This window comes from Felis catus, chromosome C1, assembly GCF_018350175.1.
Source record: "Felis catus isolate Fca126 chromosome C1, F.catus_Fca126_mat1.0, whole genome shotgun sequence".
Classification (NCBI taxonomy): Eukaryota; Metazoa; Chordata; class Mammalia; order Carnivora; family Felidae; genus Felis; species Felis catus.
In genome coordinates, this window is record NC_058375.1 from 105,704,074 (window position 1) to 105,726,095 (window position 22,022).

The 22,022-nt window shown below is 42.0% G+C and overlaps 1 protein-coding gene across 5 annotated transcripts in view; it reads left to right on the forward strand.

Annotated features, from left to right (window-relative positions):
- Nucleotides 1-16,212, forward strand: part of GABPB2 (GA binding protein transcription factor subunit beta 2) — a 37,254-nt gene extending 21,042 nt beyond the window's left edge. For 2 of the 5 annotated variants that reach the window (XM_006935107.5, XM_006935105.5), the window contains 4 exons: nt 483-599; nt 4,150-4,335; nt 9,800-9,933; nt 10,323-15,443. In XM_006935107.5, coding sequence (XP_006935169.1) covers nt 483-599; nt 4,150-4,335; nt 9,800-9,933; nt 10,323-10,625 — 740 coding nt within the window. In that variant the 3' untranslated portion in view covers nt 10,626-15,443. Of the gene's footprint in view, nt 1-482; nt 600-4,149; nt 4,336-9,799; nt 9,934-10,322; nt 15,444-15,770 lie in introns of those variants that run through there. The other 3 variants (XM_019837807.3, XM_006935106.5, XR_006583027.1) reach the window with 2 other exon arrangements.
- Nucleotides 16,213-22,022: the final 5,810 nt, after the last annotated feature.

The window sequence follows — 22,022 nt, forward strand, 5'->3', positions numbered from 1 at the left end:
GGGCTGCCGGCTACTAATGCTCAGCACTGGCAGTGCCAAGAGAATGAGCAAATGTGGGGAATGTAGTGGCCCTATACCAAACATATTACCTTAATCCCCTTTAAAGGAAAAACTTTTCTAAACCTTCCAAACTGTTAATACCACAATCATTGGTTTATATTAGTTTGTATGGGAGAGCAAAGCTGAGGTTTTGATTTAATAAAAGCCATTTTTTAAAATGTTTATTTGAGAGAGAGAGAAAGAAAGCAGGAAAGGGACAGAGAGAGGGAGAGAGAGAATCCCAAGCAGGCACCACACTGTCAGCACAGAGCCCAACCCGGGGCTCGAACCCACAAACCTTGAGTTTATGACCTGAGCTGAAACCAAGAGTCAGATGCTTAACCAACTGAGCCACCCAGGTACCCCAGATAATAAAAGACATTTTTAGTTCATCTCCATTTATTTTCTACACCAGACCTCATTTGCCTTTTTTACCAAAATAGGTGACCCCCATGCCTCCTCAGCAGCACACTTGGCAAATTCCACCACCTCGGTGCTGGCCACCCTTGCAGCTCTTGCTGAGGCCTCAGCCCCCCTCTCCAACTCCCACAGAGCCACAGGTAGGTAAGGGATATCTGCTGGGCAAATCACCATTTCTTCTTTGTTTCTAAATTTATTCACTGATTTTGGGAGAGAGAGGGAGGGGCATCAAGGGAGGGGGAAAGATAATCCCAAGCAAGCCCTATGCTGTCAGCATAGAGCCTAACAAGAGGCTCGATCTCATGAACTGTGAGATCATGACTTAAGCTGAAACCAAGAATCGGACACTTAACTGACCAAGCCACCCAGACACCCTGAATCACCATTTCTTCTTTTTGTTTTCACATTTCCAGCAGATTTAATTTGCATGAAGTATAATTAGATAAATCTAGGAAAGAGGCATGTAGAGTCATTGAGCATCAGAAAGAAAAATGACTAAGCAGTATAATCAGATGGCTGAATAATCTTAGAGAATGTCTAAGTTAATTTCTTTGTATTTTTGCAGTTTCAAGTTTTTTTGCCCTGACTCCAGTTGCTTCAGATTGAAGTGTTTAGTCTTCTATTAGAAGATTATATGGGAAATACTTTATGTTATGTTTTGACTGATGCTATCATAGGATGATTCAAAATAGCAGCTTAGATATGTTGTGTTTATAAAAGCGTCAAAATACATAGGACTGCTACCTCTCTCGTCATATCCTGGGTACTTCAGGGTAGCTTCCTTTTATTTTCACTGGAGATCATATTTTGGCACTTCTTTTTTTTTTAAATTGTTTTTAATGTTTACTTATTTTTGGGAGAGAGAGAGAGAGAGAGACAGAGCATGAATGGGGAGGGGCAGAGAGAGAGGGAGACACAGAATCTGAAGCTCTGTGTCAGCACAAAGCCCAATGCAGGGCTCGAACTCAAACTGTGGGATCATGACCTGAGCCGAAGTCATATGCTTAACTGACTGAGCCACCGAGACGCCCCCATATTTTGGCATTTCTAATAGAGTTGGGGCGACATATGCTGTATAGTGCCCTTCTGATATTTAAAATAAAGAGGTTTCAAGTCACTTAGTGGGAGCCAGTAGTCTATGGGGAAAAGGCTTAGAGCTCCATATAGGTAGGGGCAAATAGTCATAGGTAGGGCTAAATAGTCATGTAGGAATCTTTCTGGAGCCCTCTGGCAGAGTCTGCTCCATTATAAATGAAGGCAGATTGTTCTGATTTCTTTCTGCCATTGACATTTGGGTGTGAGAACATTCCTCCAATCCTATTTTTCCGACTGGCAGCAATCATAAAGATCTCCATTCACACATGTATGAGTGAGTGCCATGGCAAAGGGAAAAACAATATATTTAACTTGTGTTTGTTATTTTTATTTGCTTTTTAAAAAATTTTTTTTGATGTTTATTTATTTTTGAGAGACAGAGCATGAGCGGGGGGAGGGGCAGAGGGAGAGAGGGAGACACAGAATTGGATGCAGGCTCCAGGCTCTGAGCTGTTGGCACAGAGCCCAACCCAGGGCTTGAACCCACGAACCATGAGATCATGACCTGAGCCACAGTGGGACACTTAACCAACTGAGCCACCCAGGCGCCCTTGATTTGCTTTTTGACTGAATAAATTACTTAACTTCTCCAGGTCTCAGTCTCCTCACCTCTGGCTGAGGTTGGATGGTTGGATCAGATTATCTGTTGAAGTTCTTTCAGCTATAACATTTAACTGTGTTTTGTTTTTAAGAGATGTGAATGCTCTATTTCCATTTAACCACCTGAATGTGTTTCGTGTGGATAGTCCATACCCCATTTAGTGCAAAGTTTACCTTATACTCTTTAGATAGAGAAATTCCATAGTGGTAAGAACTCTTTTCCCTAATAGTTACTGGGAATATTGACTAACCAAACTGAAAAATTTTTTTTTTAAGATTTATTTAAGTAATCTCTACACCCAATGTGAGGCTCAAACTCACGACCCCAAAATCAAGAGTCATGCTTTTCTGACTGAGCCAGCCAGGCGCAATGCACCCCCACCCCCACTTTTTAATTACCAAACTGAATTTTAATTTTGTTTAAGTGTTTATTTATTTATTTTTGAGAGAGAGCACATGGGGCAGAGAGAGAGGGAGACAGACAATCCAAAGCAGGCTCCAAACCATCAGCATAGAGCCATCAGTACAGACCCACACGGGGCTTGAACTCTTGAACCATGAGATCAGAACCTGAGCCAAAGTCAGATGTTCAACTGACTGAGCCACCTAGGTGCCCCTAAATTTTACCATCTTAGCCATTTTTTTAAACATTTATTTATTTTGGGGCACCTGGGTGGCTCAGTTGGTTAAGCAACCAACTTCAGCTTAGGTCATGATATCACAGTTCATGGGTTCAGGCACCACATCGGGCTCTGTACTGATTGCTCAGAGCCTGGAGCCTGCTTCAGATTCTGTGTCTCCTTCTCTCTCTGTTCTTCCCCCATTCACGCTTTGTCTCTCTCTCTCTCAGAAATAAATACACATTAAAATTTTTTTAACATTTTTTAATTTTTATTATTATTTTTTTTACATTTATTTACTTTTGAGAGACAGAGTGTGAGCAGGGGAGGGATGGAGAGAAAAGGAGACACAGAATCTGAAGTAGGCTCCAGGCTCTGAGCAAGCTGTCAGCACAGAGCCCGATGTGGGGCTTGGACCCACAAACTGTGAGATTGTGACCTGAGCCAAAATCTGACGCTCAACAGACTGAGCCACCCAGGCATCCTTTTGTTTATTTTTAAGAGAGAGCATGTGAGTGTGAGTGGGGGAGTGGTAGAGAGAGGATCCGAAGCAGGCTCTGCACTGTCTGCACAAAGCCTGATGTGGGGCTTGAACCCACGAACCAAACCGTGGGATCATGACGTGAGCCAAAGTCGGATGCTTAACTGACTGAGCCACCAAGGTGCCCCATGAATATCTTGATTTAACATAATATATATAAAGCTCTTAGAAAGGTACTTGGGCTATGCTGTAAGTAGTTGGTGTTAGTTGCTATTAATATTATTGTTTATCTGTCAGATGGGAGAAGCCACCTACCATTTGTGTCTATCAGACCTCTTCAGTGCTTTGACTACTTATTATTGTTAATTCACTATTAAATACCTCCATTTTCTTACAGAAATAGATATACTCTAATTTATAATTATTTTTCTAAGTTCCATAGATTTATTTAGACTTTCAAGATGCTTTCTGAGAAAAGAATTCCATGATCAGATACGCTGGGGAAACTCAGCATATCTTACCCCTATTGGAGAATCACAGTGCTCATTAGCCTGTTGGGGTTTCTAATACTTCTTACAAAACAAACAAAAAATTTAAGCATATTTAAACTGGCATTTTGAAAATACATTTCTGCATAGGGCCCATCCTTAGTGAAAGCTATTAACATCTCAATGAAGACATTTTAGAAAATACTGTTCTAAAGCATTCACTATTTTCTTTTCTCCTCTGACTTAGCATTGTTCACAAAAGCTTGCTTTAGAAACTGTTGAATCTAACTTCTTTCTTTAAGTTTTCCTATCCCTGATATTTATTATCAATTTCAAGGAGGCTGAAATTGTTAAACTCCTGTTTTTTAAAAAGCTGAAATTTCAAATTCACTTTTGTCATCTCTAGCTAATTCAGAGGAAATCATAGAGGGAGATTCCGTTGACTCATCAATCCAGCAAGTGGTGGGGAGTGGAGGCCAAAGGGTCATCACCATAGTGACTGATGGAGTCCCTCTGGGTAATATCCAAACTGCAGTCCCTGCCGGAAGCATTGGCCAGCCATTTATTGTAACTGTGCAAGATGGACAGCAAGGTGAGTTATCCCATTTAGGCAAATGTGTATTAAAAGATATTTTACACACTCCACATTCTTCTGAAAATGAGGCATTAAAGCAAGTAGTGGGACTAGGAGAATGCCAGATGCCAGATGGGGCAAAGATGCTCCAAGATAGAAAAAGAAACAGAAATCAGGCTGGGAAAGCCTGATTTCCCTAATATATATAAAACTTGTGAGTAAAAGCCAATAATCTGATAGAAAAGAGGAAATAATATGAACCAATAGTTCATAGAAAATACTAATAGGTCTTAAAATATGGAAATGTGTTCAACCTATTTCATATATAGCAAGAGAAATGCAATTTAACATTGTACTGAGATACCATTATTATACTGTATTGTCAAAAGTGTGGGGAACTAGGCACTTTTTAATTTTTTTTTTTTAATGTTTATTTTTCAGAGTGGGGGTGTGAGCAGGGGAGGGGCATAGAGCAAGAGAGACAGAGGATTGAAGTGGGCTCTGCAATGACAGCACAGAGCCCAATGTGGGGCTCAAACTCACAAACCGTGAGATCATGACCTGAGCCAAAGTCAAGACGCCTAACCGACTGAGCCACCCAGGCGTCCCAAAATAGACACTCTTATAAATCACTAGCTGACTCAGTTGGTGGAGCATGGGACTCTTGATCTCGGAGTTGTAACTTTGAGCCCCATGTTGGGTGTAGAGAATACTTGATCTTAAAAAAAAAAAAAAAATCACTGGTTAGAGTGTAAATTAATGTATTCTTTAAAGAACAGTTTGCAATATCTGTCAGTACTAGATACACATACCTTTTGGCTAAAAAGTTGTTTTCTAAGAATTTATATTCACACACAGAAGTGAAATATATACTAAGTTATTAATTACAGCATTATTTGTAATCATCAAAGATTAAAAAGAACCTAATTTGATGGTAGCTATATTTGTGGTGAGCATAACGTAATGCATAGAAAAGTTGAATCACTGTGTTGTACACCTGAAACTGATGTAACATTATGTGTCAACTATACTCAAATAAAACATTTTTCTTTTTTTTTTTTTCTTTTTAAATTAGGCTTCACACCTAGCACAGAGCCCAACACGGGGCTTGAGCTCACAATCCTGAGATCAAGACCTGAGCTGAGATCAAGAGTCAGATGCTTGGGGCAAATGGGTAGCTCAGTCACGTCCACTCCTGGTTTCGGCTTGGGTCATGATCTCACAGTTCATCGGATCGAACCCAAGTCAGGCTCTGCGCACAGTGTGGAGCCTACTTGGGATTCTCTCTCCCCCTCTCTCTGCCCTTCCCCCATGTGCTCTCTCTCTCAAAATAAATAATTATTTACATAAAAAAAAGAGTTGGATGTTTAACCAACTGACCCACCCAGGTGCCCCTAAATAAAAATAAATATATTTATTTATTTGTTTGTTTGTTTGTTTATTTTTAATGTTCATTTATTTATTTTGAGAGAGAGCACAAGTGGGGAAGGGGCAGAGAGAGGGAGAGAGAGAATCCCAAGCAGGCTCCACTTTGTCAGCACAGAGCCCAACTTGGGGCTTGATCACAACCCACGATATGATGACCTGAGCCAAAATCAAGAGTTGGAGGCTTAACCAACTGAGCTATCCAGATGCCCCTAAATAAAAAAAAAAATTTAATGAAAATGAAAAATTAAAACAACCTAAGTATACATCAATAGGGAACTGGATAAAGAAATTGTTACACCCACACTTTGAAATACTATGCAGCTATTTAAAAACAATGAGGAAATGCCTTATATACTAGCATGATCTTATCTCTAAACTATATTGTGAAGTTACAAGAGCAAGATGCAGGACAGTATAGAATATGCTGCATTTGTATTTTTTAAAAAGAGGGAGATATATGTATTTTTGCTAATATATTTGTAGACTTAGACCATCTCTGGAAGAACATTCAAGAATAACATTGAAGGGGCGCCTGGGTGGCACAGTCGGTTAAGCGTCCGACTTCAGCCAGGTCACGATCTCGCGGTCCGTGAGTTCGAGCCCCGCGTCAGGCTCTGGGCTGATGGCTCAGAGCCTGGAGCCTGTTTCCGATTCTGTGTCTCCCTCTCTCTCTGCCCCTTCCCCGTTCATGCTCTGTCTCTCTCTGTCCCAAAAATAAATAAACGTTGAAAAATAAATAAATAAAGTCCTGCTGAAACTCATCAAAAAAAAAAAAAAAAAGAATAACATTGAAAACGTTGGTTGCCTGCTGAGACAGTACGTGGGGATGGATGGGAGGCTTTTCACTATATATACTCTTATAGTTTTAGTTTTTGAACCATGTGAATGTATTACTTATTCAAGAAATACATCTGTAAATTATTTTTTGAAAAGAAAGAAACTAATCGCACAACTTCATTCTTTAAAAATATTGGAGTTCAGGGGCTCAGTCAGTTGAGCGTCAGACTCTTGATCGCAGGGTCGTGAGTTCAAGCCCCACAGTGGGCTCTGTGCTGGGAGTGAAGCCTACTTTAAAAAAAAGAAAAATGGGGGTTCCTGGGTGGCTCAGTTGCTTAAGCATCCTACTTCAGCTCAGGTCATGATTTCACGGTTTGTGAGTTCGAGCCCCATATCAGGCTCTGTGCTAATAGCTCAGAGCCTGGAGCTGGCTTCAGATTCTATGTCTCCCTCTCTCTCTGCCCTTCCCCCGCTCACACTCTATCTCTCTCTCAAAAATAAATAAACATTTAAAAAAAAATTTTTTTTTAATTGGAGTTTGAAAAGAGGAGGGTTGGTTTATTGAATCTGAGTCACCAAAATTTTCACTTGGCCTAATAGTGATAGGGATTTTATAATTTTCAAACTTTAAATTGGTGGATCTTTGCAGTATAGGAAGAAAGAGTAGGAATTAAACCTTTATAATCCAAGTTTTGGTATCATAAATTCTTAATGGTTTTATTTGGAAATATATTATTGATGTTTTTGTGAACATAATTATCACTTAATGCTTTGGGGGCTTCATTGGGTAGGTGAGAGACTCTGCTTATAATGGAGTTAAATAAATGAGAATGGAGTTGTTTCAAAGAGAAAAAAATTGAGGTTTTGCCTGGATGAACTATACTGCTTTTTACAAATGTATTAACCAGGCACACAGAAGGACAGAAGGACAGCTGAGATTTTGTGAATTATCTGCAGAAAGTTTTAAAACCCAGACTAAAGTTCCTTTTCCACTTAGCTGATATCTAAGCTGTTTTCTATTGCCATCAATTGATGAGTACCCACAGAATACAAGCTAATTTTTATTTTATTTTATTTTACTTCTTTGAGAGAGATGGGGGAGCACAAGTGAGAGAGTGCGGGCAGAGAGAGAGAGAGAATCTCATGAGAGGCAGAGAGGGAGAGAGGATGAGAGAGAAAGAGAGAGAGAGAGAGAGAGAAGCAGGGCTCACCCAAAACAGGGCTCACGTTTTACCCGAAGTGTGGCTCGAGCTCACCCAGTGTGGGACTTGAACTCCTAAACTGTGAAATCATAAGCTGAGCTGAAGTCAGATGCTTCACAACTGAGCCATGCAAGCACCTCACAAGCTAATTTTTAAATCAACCAAACCAAATAACTAGATAAATCTTCTGTTTTAAACAAAAATCATAAGGTACCCTAAAACCTAAATAGAATTTTAAGCTTTTGTATTTTGTGATCATTGTAGATTTATGTACAAGTGTAAGAAATAAACAGAGAAATCGTGTGTACCTATCACCCAGTTTCCCCCGTTGGTAACATTTTGCAGTAGTGCTTTAACATAGAAAATTGACATTGATACAGTTTAACAACCTTATTGAGATTTTTCCAATTTTATATGCATTAATTTGTGTATATACTTAGCTCTATGCAGGATAATACATGTATAGATTTGTTCTAGGACCACCACAGTCAGGACAGAGAACAGTTCAATCACAAGGATCCCTTGTGCTACTTTTATGTCCACAGCCCTCTCCCTTCCCACCCCATTCCTAACCCCTGGCAACCACTAACTCATTTGTTTTCTACCTCTATACTTTTGTCATTCCAAGAACATTATAGGGGCGCCTGGGTGGCTCAGTCAGTTAAGCGTCCAACTCTTGGTCTCGCAGTTCATGAGTCCAAGCCCCACATTACACTGAGAGTGCGGAGTCTGCTTGGCATTCTCTCTCTCTCCCTCTCTCTGCCCCTCTCCCTCTTGCTCTCTCTGTCTCTCTCTAAATTAATTAATTAATTTAAAAAAGTATATTATATAAATGGAATCATGTAATATATAACGTTTTGAGATTGGGTTTTTTTCTCTCAGCATAATTCCCTTAAGAGCTATCCAAGTTGCTGTTTGTATCAGTAGTTCATTCCTTTTTATTGCTAAGTAGTATCCATGGTATGGAGTTTAACCACTCATTGAAGGACATTTAAGTGTGTTGCTAGTTTTGGACTATCTATGAATAAAGCTGTTATGACCAATACTGTACAGGATTTATGGGAACATAAATTTTCAGTTCTCTGGGATAAATGCCCAAAAGTGCAGTTGCTGGGTTGCATGGTAAGTGCATGTTTAGTTTTGTAAGAAACTGCCAAACTGTTTCTTAGAGTGACTGTACAGTGTTACATTCCCACCAGCAATTTATGAATAATCCAGTTTTTCTACATCCTCGTCAGTATCTGGTATTATTAAAATTCTAGCCATACTGATAGATGTGTAGTGCAGGATATGTGTTTTGACCCTTCACTCACTTATCTATAAATATCTAAGCAAATTAGATACAGTGAATGGCCAGCTGCTTTCATGTGAAGTTTCTTAAAAATCTTATGTAAAGACATCAGGCCTTCTTTAGACAAGTCACTCCTAAAGAATTGTAAGGCGGGGTGCCTGGGGGCTCAGTCGGTTAAGTATCTGACCTTGGCTCAGGTCATGATCTCATCATTTGTGAGTTCAAGCCCCGCATCGGGCTCTGTGCTGAGAGCTCAGAGCCGGAAGCCTGCTTCAGATTCTGTGTCTCCCTCTCTCTCTACCCCTCCCACCCACTCTCTCAAAAATAAATAAACATTAAAAAAAACAAAATAAAAGCAAAGAATTGTAAGCTTCTCAGCCATAGCTTCTAACCTAGAGTGAGACATCTTTATATAAGAGCCTCAGACCTAGTTGTTGACTGCATGGCTTCCAGATTTGCCTCTCTAATCCTTTCTGTGTAAGGCTGTGCTTTACCTGTTGATTCTAAAATCCGAAGAGATATGAACAATAAGATTTCAGATAACATCTTACAGTTTATTTTCTAATTTAAAGCAAGCAGTAGGAGTCAGTGAGGCGCCTGTCAGTGTGGAGACCGCTTGGGATTCTTTCTCCCTCTCTCTCTGCCCTTCCCCTGCTTGCGCTCTCTCTCTCTCTCTCTCTCAAAAGAAATTTAAAAAATTAAAAAAAACAAACTTGAAAGTAGGCAAAACCTCTTTGTTTTACTATGTATTCATTATCTCCAATTGGTGTCCTTTGGCTTGTAGTTCTAACTGTACCTGCTGGTCAGGTTGCAGAAGAGACTGTAATTGAAGAAGAAGAGGAAGAAGAAGCAGAGAAGTTGCCCCTGACTAAGAAACCAAGGATAGAAGAGATGACAAACAGTGGGGAGGAAAGCAAGGTAATGTGTTTAGGAGTGGTAGAGAGAAGAGACAGGAAATACTCAAAAGGCAAACTTGGAAGAAGGCCTGGACCCTTCTTTACATATATATATTAAAAAAAAATTTTTTTAATGTTTATTTATTATTGAGAGAGACAGAGCATGACTGGGGGAGGGGCAGAGAGAGAGGGAGACACAGAATCCGAATAAGACTCCAGGCTCTGAGCTGTCAGGACAGAGCCCGAGGTGGAGCTGGAACTCACAAACTGTGAGATCATGACCTGAGCCGAAGTCGGACGCTTAACTGACTGAGCCACCCCGGTGCCCCCCTTGTTTATATTTTTGTCTACTCTCTGGATGACCAGGGATCAGGAATTCTTACCTGGCAGTGATGCGGTCTCCTTTTACAGGAGGGCACCGAAAGAGAGCTCCTACAGCAGCAGCTCCAGGAGGCCAATCGAAGAGCTCAGGAGTACCGACACCAGCTCCTAAAGAAAGAGCAGGAGGCAGAACAGTACCGCCTCAAGCTAGAGGCCATGGCCCGACAGCAGCCCAACGGAGTTGATTTCACCATGGTCGAAGAGGTGGCGGAGGTAGATGCCGTGGTGGTTACGGAGGGAGAGTTGAAAGAGAGAGATGCGGGAGTGACCTCGGGGGCCGCAGGGACGACAGGGCCGCATGCGGGAGTTTCCATAGAAACTGTTTCATCTTAATATGCGAGGGCCACAACTTGGACTGTGTCCGTCTTTTTCCTCTTTTTAAAAGAAAATACAGAGGACTCACATTGTGTAGTCATGTCCTAAAGAAGAAAGGATGTCCTAAAGAAGAAAACTATAGCAGGGCACAGTGCTTGGACTCAGGAAGGCTTGCTGTGCAACTGGAAAATGCAAAGCCAAATCAGGGGAATACTTCTTCTGGGGGACCTAAAGAATAAGGACCAAATTTCCAGCTCCCATCATCACTGCTTTAAGCTTAGAGGTAAAAGAGTGCTGGATATTGTGGGTTGATTGTTTTTTAAACAACTGACTTTCTGTCAGAAGATTTTAAGATAACATTCCTAGTATGAACACACACAGGGCCTTTAATAATCGTACCATCAGGTGACCTTATTATATGCCTTAGATCGATGTGTACCTGGTAGAGAAGGAAACTAACTGGGAGGGGAGTTAGAAGCAAGCTTTTGGGAAGAGAAAGAGATCTATTCCACTTCCAAAGGAGCAGGCATTCCCTTCTGTCCTGAGCTCACTTCACTGAAAAGAAATTGGTAATTGCCTCACTAACTCTGCATCCATTATGTGTCCATAATTCAGATGCCAGTTTAAGAAACTGAAGTGGAATATTTAAAAACTGGAAAGGAAAGAGAACTTGTTTACGTGGGAGAAGTGTATGTCAATCCAAAATCCTCCAGGCTGTGCTTCCACAACGCTGGAAGGTGGCCAGAAAGAGCTTGTGGGGTTATGAAACAATCTGGTCTCGAGATCCAAACTTTGCTCTGGCTGGATTTTATAAAATCACCATCAGGAGGGTAGTCTGTTGCTAGAACAACTTGCTTCCAAACACTTATTTATATAATACCAAGGTTTAATATCAACTTTTTAATTTTATAAAATTGTGTGGCGTTTTCTAAGTGTGCCTTTCTGTGGAGTTTACGTGGTATCCTCTTAATTGCAAAAGAAGTCAGGGGACAGGTGAGTGCTGAGGGTGTTGTTGGAATTTTATGTTTCACTTCGGATGAGTAACTTGTTCTGTTTCCTTAAGGTCGGGCCCTGTGCACAGCTTTCGTGCCTTATAGGTGCTCGGTGTGTGATGGCAAAGGGAGTAAAAATCAGCAGTGTCATAAAGTAAGGAGCCAGAACTTTTAGCCTGATAACTTTGTCTGCCTGACTCCCTTCTCTACCGCTATGCCTGCTCCCTCTGCCTAGACACTACTGGAAAGTGTTTCATTGCTGGGTTTTCTTCGTGTGCCAGTTTGGAGTTTTTTCAAAAGAAAGGGGGGATGGCTGGAGAGAGAGAGGTTGTGGAGAGGTTACATTACAGAAGTTACTGCTTTTGAAATTGGGCCCTCATCATTCTCGACCTGCTTGCTTGCTTTATTGTAAATTAGAAGAAGAAACCAGGGGGAGATGTGCCAAGTAAACATTTGAATGACTGTTTAGAATACGGTTTTCTTAATTAGCGATCATGGGGAAAACATACATTTTTAATCTGGAATAAAACTTGACAGTTAACATGGCTCTATTTACCTTGATTAGTGAAGTAATTTGCTGCAGTTTTCCAGAGGTGCAGAATCACTTGGGGCTCAAAATAGACTGAAAACATAACTCCCCAAACCAGATTTAGCAAACAGAATTGGCTAGTAGAGGCTTATAGGCAAAAATACTAGTTTTGAAATGAGTCTTGGCTACTGGCCACCATAAAACTAGGTTTTCTCCGGGGACTTGAGAGATTACTCTGGGTTTGGGGGGGTGGGGGAGGGTGGCTGATGAAACGCAGTGGAGGAGCGTAGGTAAGGGTGAGGGGACAATTGTGCCTTCTGCTGCCAAATCATCCTTTTTGTGTGTGTGTGTGATGTTTTTCTTTTTTCTGAGTCCCTTTGTGAACCAGGTGCTAACAATAAGCTGCTATTGTGTGCCTTTTCAGAGCCTTAGCTTAACAACAGAGATAGAGATAGAGGGTCATTTTAGGTATGATTTCCTAATGTTCTTTGCGTATATGTTGACTTTAATTCTTTTTTTTTTTTTTTTCCTTTCCTGTTAAGGGGGTGGAGGTTAACTCTGCAGACGATATCCAGGCCCAGCCCCCTCACTCTTTGGGGTAGCTTCTGATTGGGGACAGGAGTTGCCATCCAACACTCCCTGCTGAGCATAGCTCCTTACTGCTTTGGGGAACTGTTTAGAAATTCTTACTATTCTCTTTCTGCAGGAGGCTGTCATTCTCACCTAGAAAAATCTTTACTACAGTCCAAGTCATTTTTGATGATGGGGTCTCTGAGATAGGGAGTTGGGATAGGGAAAGAGAAAAGAGAAATGTCTGGAAAGGGGTGGGTAGCAAAAAGGTATTTGTTGTTATTTACTTGAAATACACTGTTTAGCATCCCTAGGAAAAGAAATAGGATTTCGTCTCCACTTTGTATTTCCTTGAAGAGAACGGTAGGTCAGGATCGCTTGAAGTAGTTAGAAGTTAAATATTAAATGCATTAATGGCAGTACCATTTTATGATTTAGCATATCCTTCTGGATCAGCAATGGATGTTGGGAAAATGTTGCTAGATTCTTCTGGGTTGGTGGATTCACCTGGTTTATTGGCAAGATTGGATTACAGAGAATCAAATAACAGACAGGTGGTTCAGAGTTGGTGCTTAAGCCGAGAAACCTGGAATTTAGGATGATTGCCTACCTTAAAATAAAGCTGCTTTAACAATATCAGTATTAATATATGAATTTTAGGCTCTACATTTGATTTTGGTCATAAGCCTTCCCCCAAGAGAGAAAGAAAGAAATGTTAATATTTCTGCTCTTGTTCCTGGCTTCAGGGAAATTACTTATAAATATATAAATGAACGTTCCCTTCCTATCACTACCTCTGTGGGATCTCTTAATTGTAATGCCAGAGTTGAGGTCTCTTAATGGAAGTATGGGAGAACTTGACTTTAGGATTTCTGTGTTTTGAACCCAGAGCCTTAAAAGATGTTCTTTTTCTCTGTCAGAGCTCTGTGTAGTTATTTTTGGCTTTGCCTTTCCCCCCGTCTTCAGCCTTACCATTGAATTATTAACATTTTTGTGTCTGCTCAGTAGTGTTAGAAATCTATGGCATACAAAATGACTTCTTTATATTGATGTAAGAGAAATGAATTTACCAGAGGGTTCTGTGACCAGGACATTTTTAATACTCCTTTGTTGGGTGCGTATCACTGTGTACATTTATAAATACATACAGATTTTCCCACTTTTCTCTTTGTTTATTTGAGGTTCAACTCTAAAGTACCTGGTATAACCTGGAAATATTTTCATTTCATTAAACACATTAGAGAGGGTTTCTGTGGCTTCACTAAAGGGGCTGAAGAAGAAAAAGCCTTCTTTTGGCCCTTCTCTGAGACTCTGTAACAGGCATAATGAGAAACCTGAGGAGTCATGCCCCAGGGAAAACCAATCTCTGGCTTTACAGAGATTTGTTTAGCGTGTGGAGTGATGACACCATGTAAGCCAAACAGCTCAGAGTGGTGTCCAGGGTAAAGAGGGAGCCGCCCTTCCGCAGAGCAAGCCCCTGTATCCACTCCTATGGCAGCAGGTAGGCGTGCTGACTGGCACCTGTAAAACCCCTGACACCTCTGTACAAGGAAGAACCCTGGATAAGGGCCATGGCGCAGGATACCTGCTTTCCCAGTTTAGAAATCTCATACTTTTGAGAAAGCATCATTTTGAGAAAACGTGTATGGCTGTCTCCTCACAAACATCATTATAGACTTCCAGAGCTAGAGGACTTCAGGCAGATACTGACCTCTTCCCAGAAGTTGAATAGGAATCAGTTTTTATCCAGATTTACTGGGGAATGGTCTCCTCTTCTCTACTGCTTGTGCAGACATCTCTGTATGGCCAGAAAAGGAGCTTCAGAATGGAATATATGTCAAGACCACCTATATGCTATTCTGGGCTCTTATCGATCTCCATTTTATGTGATGGCTATTTTCTGACTTAGTACTCTCTTTCCCATGCCAATATGTTTAACAAGAGACCAGGAGCAAGAAGGATGTGAGTTTGAATTAAGTAGTTTTGAGCCTCTGGTACTTTTTTTTTTTCTTCTTGGAGCTTCTTTAGGATTAGTGGGTGGGGTGACATTCCTAGACTCTACAGTAGCAGTTTGGCTTGTTAGTGGCAGGAAGTTGTGATTTCCTATCTCTCTCTCCTCCCCCTTCCCCTTCCCCTCTAACTTCTTCTGCTTCTGTGACCCCATTGGTCTTATCTCATTGAGTCTTTCCCAGGCATTAATAATTAATAGGTCGTTTCTAATCTCTGGGCCTTGTCCTTCCTCTTTCCACTCCCCTCCTTCCCTATTACATATTTTCTGTTCATTCTGAAATGGTTTGTTTTTGACAGTTAATCTAGGTCACAGCCTATACCTCGTGCTTCCCTTCCCAGTTGCTTTCAGGCATCTTGGTCTATCAGCAGTAAAGGACGGATAGCAGCTCCCTTCTCTGGCTTTGTCCTGTGTACTGTCCTTCTGCCAAGGTCATTTATGTTAGTGGAGAAGAGAAAGAGGGTGGGTGGGGTGCCTAGATTCTTCTGAAAATGTCCTCAGTTTTTCAGGTTTTCTGACAGCTTTATGTACAGTATGTTTTAGGAAAGCTTAAATATACTTCCCTTTATTTAGGATTTTAATAGGGTTTGATTTTGATGAGGAGGATTGTGTGTATGTGTGTGTGGGTGAGCCTTTGTGTGTATATGTACCTATACAGATCTATATTATATATACAATTTTTGTACTATCATTTAAAGTAAAGATGTTTCTTAATAAAATGCCAAAGTCTTACCATTTCAGGGTGTCACTGAAGTTTTTTCCATCTCCTGGGCAAAAATTGCATCTCGTTCCTGATCACAGATAAATTCCAATAGGAAGTGTTCTCTGTCCAGCTGAGCTAATGAAGGCAGAGCAGGGGGAGGGTGTGGGAGGGTCTTCTTTCCCCTGTTGGGGTCTCTTGTAAGCCATTCACAGCCTCTGCATTTTCCTTATCTAGCTACTCCTCAGCTGGTATTCTTAACAGGCAGAGCAACTGGAGGTAAATGAGAATGGAGAGAGCTTTTGACTGGCTTGTTAGACTTACGTCTTTCTCCCTTCTGTCATCCCCCCACTCCCTTCCCTAGAAGCAAACAACCAGGACGAGAGCACAGGAGCTGAAGGAGATGACTCTGTGCCTTGTGTGGGAGTAAAGTCAACACGAAGATATGAGGTGGAGGGAGAACATGAGGTTCAAGAAGGCTTGGAAATAGATTTGCTCTGCTGGCTTCTCAGCCATTCTTAGTTAATAAGGTGCTGTTTTGCTATCTCAGTCCAATACAGCATACATTTATTAAGTAAATACAAGTAGCATCCTGGTTGTGGCTCAACCCCCACTAGTATCCAGGGCTGAAGAGACCCATCTGGCTGGCTAGAGGGGGTCCCCATCCAGGGTACAGTGTTCTCAAAGCTGCTCCATTGGCAGAAAGGATGCCTTTTGTTTTTCTTCAAAAAAAAATTTTTTTTTTTAATTTGAGAGAGCCAGGGAGAGGATCAGAGAGAGAGAGGGAGAGCGTAAGAGAATCTTTTTTTTTTTAAGTTTACTCTAATTCATTTTTATTTATTTATTTTTTTAATATGAAATTTATTGTCAAATTGGTTTCCATACAACACCCAGTGCTCATCCCAAACGGTGCCCTCCTCAATACCCATCACCCACCCTCCCCTCCCTCCCACCCCCCATCAACCCTGTTTGTTGTGAGAGAGAGAATCTTAAGCAGCCTCTACGCTCAGCTCACAGCCCAACCTAGGGCTCAATCTCACAACCGTGAGATCATGAACTGAGCAGAAATCAAGAGTCAGTCACTTAACGGACTGAGCCACCCCAGAGCCCCAAGGATGCCTTTCTTAAATAAAGGAGGATAATACTAAAGCCAAGGACATATAAGCATCTGTGCTCAACAAGTAGAACCTCCAAGGCAAGGTTCCAAGTCAGTATTCAGGAAATTGAACACTACCATGTACTAGGTTGCGTGTAGGTAATTGCTTTTTGATGTGTGTGTGTGTGTGTGTGTGTGTGTGTGTGTGTGTGTATGGTCAAAAACCCTGTGTACATATTAATTATAAGGTACATCTGGTAGCGTACCTCATAAATGTGTATACAGCCTTTGTTCTGCTGAGAGAAAAAGAGCAGGAACTTGAGGCTTGAGAAACAACTAAAAGTCTTGCTGAATTCAAATCCTAGTGTGAGAAATCAGGAGCATGGGAAGGTTGGAAGGGAATTGGAGAGATGGGAACCTGGAGTTCTCTGAAGGGTAGTATTCTTAAAGGATGGGAAAAAACCATGAATTACGGCAACTTTCCTAAGATTTCCTCTGTGAAAATGAGCCCTCTACTCCAAGAAGATCAGTAGGTAGAAAATACGAGAGAAAGTCGCAGTGGGAGCAACTTAGTGAAAACCACAGCTATATACGGTTTGTGCAAGATGTCTGATAGATAAATAGAGTTAAGTTTGTTATAACTATAGGGGACAACTTTAAAAAAAAGGAAACTAGATAACTGGGAAATTAATAGTCATGTCCAGCAGACAATTTACATGTGTTAAAAATGTTAAAAAAATAAAACAAAAAAACTATAAGGGACCCCTGAGCAAAGCGTGGGGCTGCACTCTGCTCCCATAACCACTCCTAAAGTTTAAGAAAGTTCTTACTATAAGAAATGTGCTGTTTGAGAGGGAGGCCAATATTATAAATAATAACAGCTTCTATGCATTAAGGGTTTTTTTGGTGGTGTTTTTGTTTTTTGGGTTTTTTTGGTTAACTCTTCACCCAACTTGGGACTTGAACTCACAACCCAATGTCAAGAGTCACATGCTTGAGGCGCCTGGGTGGCTCAGTGAGTTAAACATCTGACTTCAGCTCAAATCATGATCTCACACTCTATGAGTTCGAGCCCCACATCAGGCTCTGTGCTGACAGCTCGAGCCTGGAGCCTACTTTGGATACTTTGTCTCCCTCTCTCTCTGCCCCTCCCCCACTCATGCTGTCTTCCTGTCAAAAATAAATAAATGTTAAAAAAAATTTTTTTTAAGTCGCATGCTCTACTGACTGAGCCAACCAGGTGCCCCTCTATGCATTAACGATTTGCTACGTGTCTGCCATTGAGCTAGACGCTTCACATACACACAAACATACCTATCTTGCAAGATATGTATTATCTTCAGAATATAGATTAAAAAAAAAAAAAAGTTGTGACTGCCCAGAGTCCCTCAGAGTCCCTCAACTTTAAAAATATATATACTTTCTAAAACTACAGTTCTGGGGCACCTGGGTGGCTCCATCGGTTTGGGCGTCTGACTCTTAATTTTGGCTCAGGTCATGATCCCATGGTTGTGGGATCAAGCCCTGCGTCAAGCTCCGTGCTGAGCGTGGAGCGTACTTGAGATTCTTTCTCTCTCTCCCTCTGCCCCTTCCCACACTCCTGCTCTCTGATTAAAAAAAATAATAAAACTACAGTTCCTACATTGTTATCGGTGTTCTTTTGTGTGTAATTCGTCCTTGAATCAGAATATGATCTTGCTCACTTAACTTTGGGCATATAGTTAAGAAACAGGGGTGACATAACTTCAGCCTTTTTTGCAAACTCAAAGTCAGGTTTGCTCCAGAACCAATTCAGGAGGCATCTCCACAAAGTTGCTGGCCAGCAATACTTGAACAAGGAGAGTCAAAGGTAACCTCGCTTGTGAAGACTGGGTGGGGTCTTCAGCTCTAGGATGCTGGATAGCTTCTCTCTTTCCTTCTAGACTACTACTCCCTCTATATCTTTTTCTCTATCCTGGGAGGCTATCCTGCATGCATTTCATCAGTGGGCTCCCTGCACTTTGGGTTCCACTTGGATTCCTGCTCTGGCAGGAGATCAGAGGGAGAGAAAAAACTTGGATCGGTATATGGATTGCCCAGGTTCCATTCATTGGGGTCCCCTGGGCCTAGCTGTACCCTTTGGTTAAAGGTCATCGCTCCTCTCAATGCAGTCTCTCCTGCCAGTTCCGAATAACCACTATCTCCCTTTATCCTTTCAGGCCCAAGGCTGTTACTACCCTCAGTTACTGACCTATCCCTTGCCCTCACTTTAAAATCAGTCCTTTCGGGGCGCGTGGGTGGCGCAGTCGGTTAAGCGTCCGACTTCAGCCAGGTCACGATCTCGCAGTCCGTGAGTTCGAGCCCCGCGTCGGGCTCTGGGCTGATGGCTCAGAGCCTGGAGCCTGTTTCCGATTCTGTGTCTCCCTGTCTCTCTGCCCCTCGCCTGTTCATGCTCTGTCTCTCTGTCCCAAAAATAAATAAACGTTGAAAAAAAAATAAAATATTAAAATCAGTCCTTTGTTATTTTGAGTATGTTGTCTTATTTCCTGTTGGGACCTTAATATATGTGGTAGAGGTAGGCAACCTTGGATTCATAGGCTTCATATTTTATCCGTGAACTTCAGCCTAACTCATGGATATAACCTTAAATTCTTATGAGTTAACCGTTCTGAAGGGTCTGCTGGATTAAGTAGCAGAAAGTGACTCATACCTGTATGGTTCCCAAGTGTGGGGTAGTGCCATCAAGGAGATACAAATCTGAGAGACAATAATAGCTCAGGCCCCTGTGACTTAGTTCCCAAAGTACCCAAGATGTTGAACAGCTTTTCAAGCTCTGTGACTATAGAACCTTCTGTGTTTCAGATCCCCAAAGTCTTACACAAGCTGATGCACTCTGCCCACTGGGGCCCTGGTTTCTCCATAACCTCCCAGGATGCCTCTGAGAAATCAGCGTAGAAATCCCTCAGGGGGACAACTGTATCCTCTTGCTGGCACATACTGGTTTTTTTCTAAAGACAAAGTTTGAACTAGTATCCTAATTTTGTTTTTTTTTAATTCTAATTTTTTAGTGTTTATTTAGTTTTGAGAGATAGGGAGAAAGAATATGAGTGGGGGAGGGGCAGAGAGACAGGAAGACAGAGGATCCCAAGCGGCTCCTCACTGACAGCAGAGAGCCCCACTGGGGGCTCAAAGTCATGAACTGAACCATGAGATCATGGCCTGAGCCGAAGTGGGACACTTAGCTGACTGGGCCACCCAGGTGCCCCCCTAATTTTATTTTTAAAAGTCTGTTTATGTATGTATGTATGTATGTATGTATGTATTTTTGAGAGAGAGAATCCCAAGCAGGCTCTACACTGCCAGTAGAACCTGATCCAGGGCTCGAACCCATGAACAGAGAGATCATGACCCGAGTCAGATGCTCAGGGCACCTGGGTGGCTCAGTTGGTTAAGCGTCCAACTTCGGCTCAGGTCATGATCTCATGGCTTGTGAGTTCAGGCGCTGTGATGGATTCTGTGCTGACAGCTCAGAGCCTGAAGCCTGTTTTGGATTCTGTTTCCATGTCTTTGCCCCTCCCCTGCTCACACACTGTCTCTCTCAAATATAAACTTTAAAAAAACTTAAAAAAAAGTCAGATGCTCAACAGACTGAGCCACCCAGGCATCCCAAACTAATATCTTAGTTTAAAAAAAAAAAAAAAAGTGTATCAACATTAAGTATCCTTAAATTAAGAGGTCATGTTTATCCCTCTGTTGTCAGTGTCAATAAGTTGTCTGAATTCATTCCCTTAGTTTATTCACTACTCTTTGCCAGGGTGAGGTATTTCATGAGTATTAACAAATTGCATACTTGGTAGTAATCTATTTGGGGCTTTTCCCACAAAGCACTTAATTTAAACCTATGTATTTATATGGTGCTTTATTATAACCTCCCTGTTGCCATACATCCTTTACAAAAGAAATTGAGGCTCAGAGAGGTTAATCGAATTGCCAAAGTCACACACAAAACTATTAAAGTGGCAGAGTCCAAGACTTTCGTTTTCAGTGCAACATAGTTGCTTTTGCTAGCCCTGAGAAGGTTCTGAGAATCCAGTTTAGTCCACTCTTTAGGCTAGAGAAGCCGTCATACTTTGTAAATGTTAATAAATGAACACCCTTCATGATTAAAATGAAACAAGGACTTTAACCTGTAAATTGCTGCTGCCTGCACAGAGTCACAGGATTAACTTCTCTTGCACCTCCTTTTGAGTCTATATTTAAACTTGAGGAACATTTACCCCTTTCTTGTGACCACCTTCAGAGCAAGCACTGAAGTATTTTGAGCCTTGTCCCTCAGAACAGAAGGCTGAGAAAGGATGCAGCCCTAACATTTTTCTTTGTCCTGGCTTTAACACCTTGGTTTGAAGAGGATAGTGAAGTCGTGTTTGGAAAGATTCTCCGCTCCTCCCTTGCTCTCCTTCACCATCTAGGAAACTAGCAACGGTTTTCAAACATCTTGGTTTATGTAAGGCATCCAAAGAGGGTTAAACTAAGACCTAAAGGACCTCTCCAACCTGGGAGAACAAGCTCCAAGCAGAGGGTAGACTGCAGAGAGCAAATATGACAGAACAAGGTGTGAGGAAAGTTCAGAGGGTAATTTTCAAAAAACATTGAGGGTAAAATCTATTAAGACTGTGAGGATATAAAGGGAAACCGATTGCTTAGAAGATCGCAAAGTTAGGACGCCTAAGCATGAGTTTGGAAGAATCACCATCTCAAAAGGTACCGTGTTTTCTCCTTTGAAAGTATTTTTACATACATTATCATTACTTGAGCCTCTCAAACAACCCCATTTTTCAGATGAGGAAACTGAGGTTTGGGGCAAAGTTGTGACTTGTCAGGATTACAGATAGTCAAGGGAGGAACAAGAAACAATCTCCGTTCTTCACCAAATTGTTCTCAGCGGTTTCCCATCAAGGCCCTTCCACGGCAAACAGGGCAATGGACTGCCAAGGCTTCCTTAGCGGCAGGGCCTGGGCCGGCCTCCAGGCGGCGCCAGTGGGACGGCGGCCTAGGGCTCCAACTGGGCGGATACTCGGGCCACGCGCCGGCAAAACCCCGGACTTGTAAATCCGCAAAAGCAGCCACCGCCCCCGAGAGGCTTCAGGAGCCCTTAGACTCGAGGTAGTGGGCGGGACAGACGGTCCTGTCAGCCCCTCCCATTGGCCCGCGGGGTAACAGACAGGTATCTTCAGCCAGCCCCAGCTAGATGAACGACCGAACGGGCACCCGCTAGCTGAACCTCGTCGGCACACGGTGTGCAGCCGGAGACTCCTCCGCGAGAGGACGCTACGCATGCGTGCAAGGGAACAGACGCTCTGGATACTCCCTCCCGCTCTGCGAAGGGAAACTGCTCCTTAGGGAACTGCCAAGGGTAGCCCCTGCCTCCGACAGCACGGACTCCTTTGCTCTTCTGTGCAGCCTCCCGGTCATGCGACCCAGACTCCAAATTCTTTAGGGCAAGATTTCCTGTTGTGAAACGTAAATCACTTGCGCTGCAGC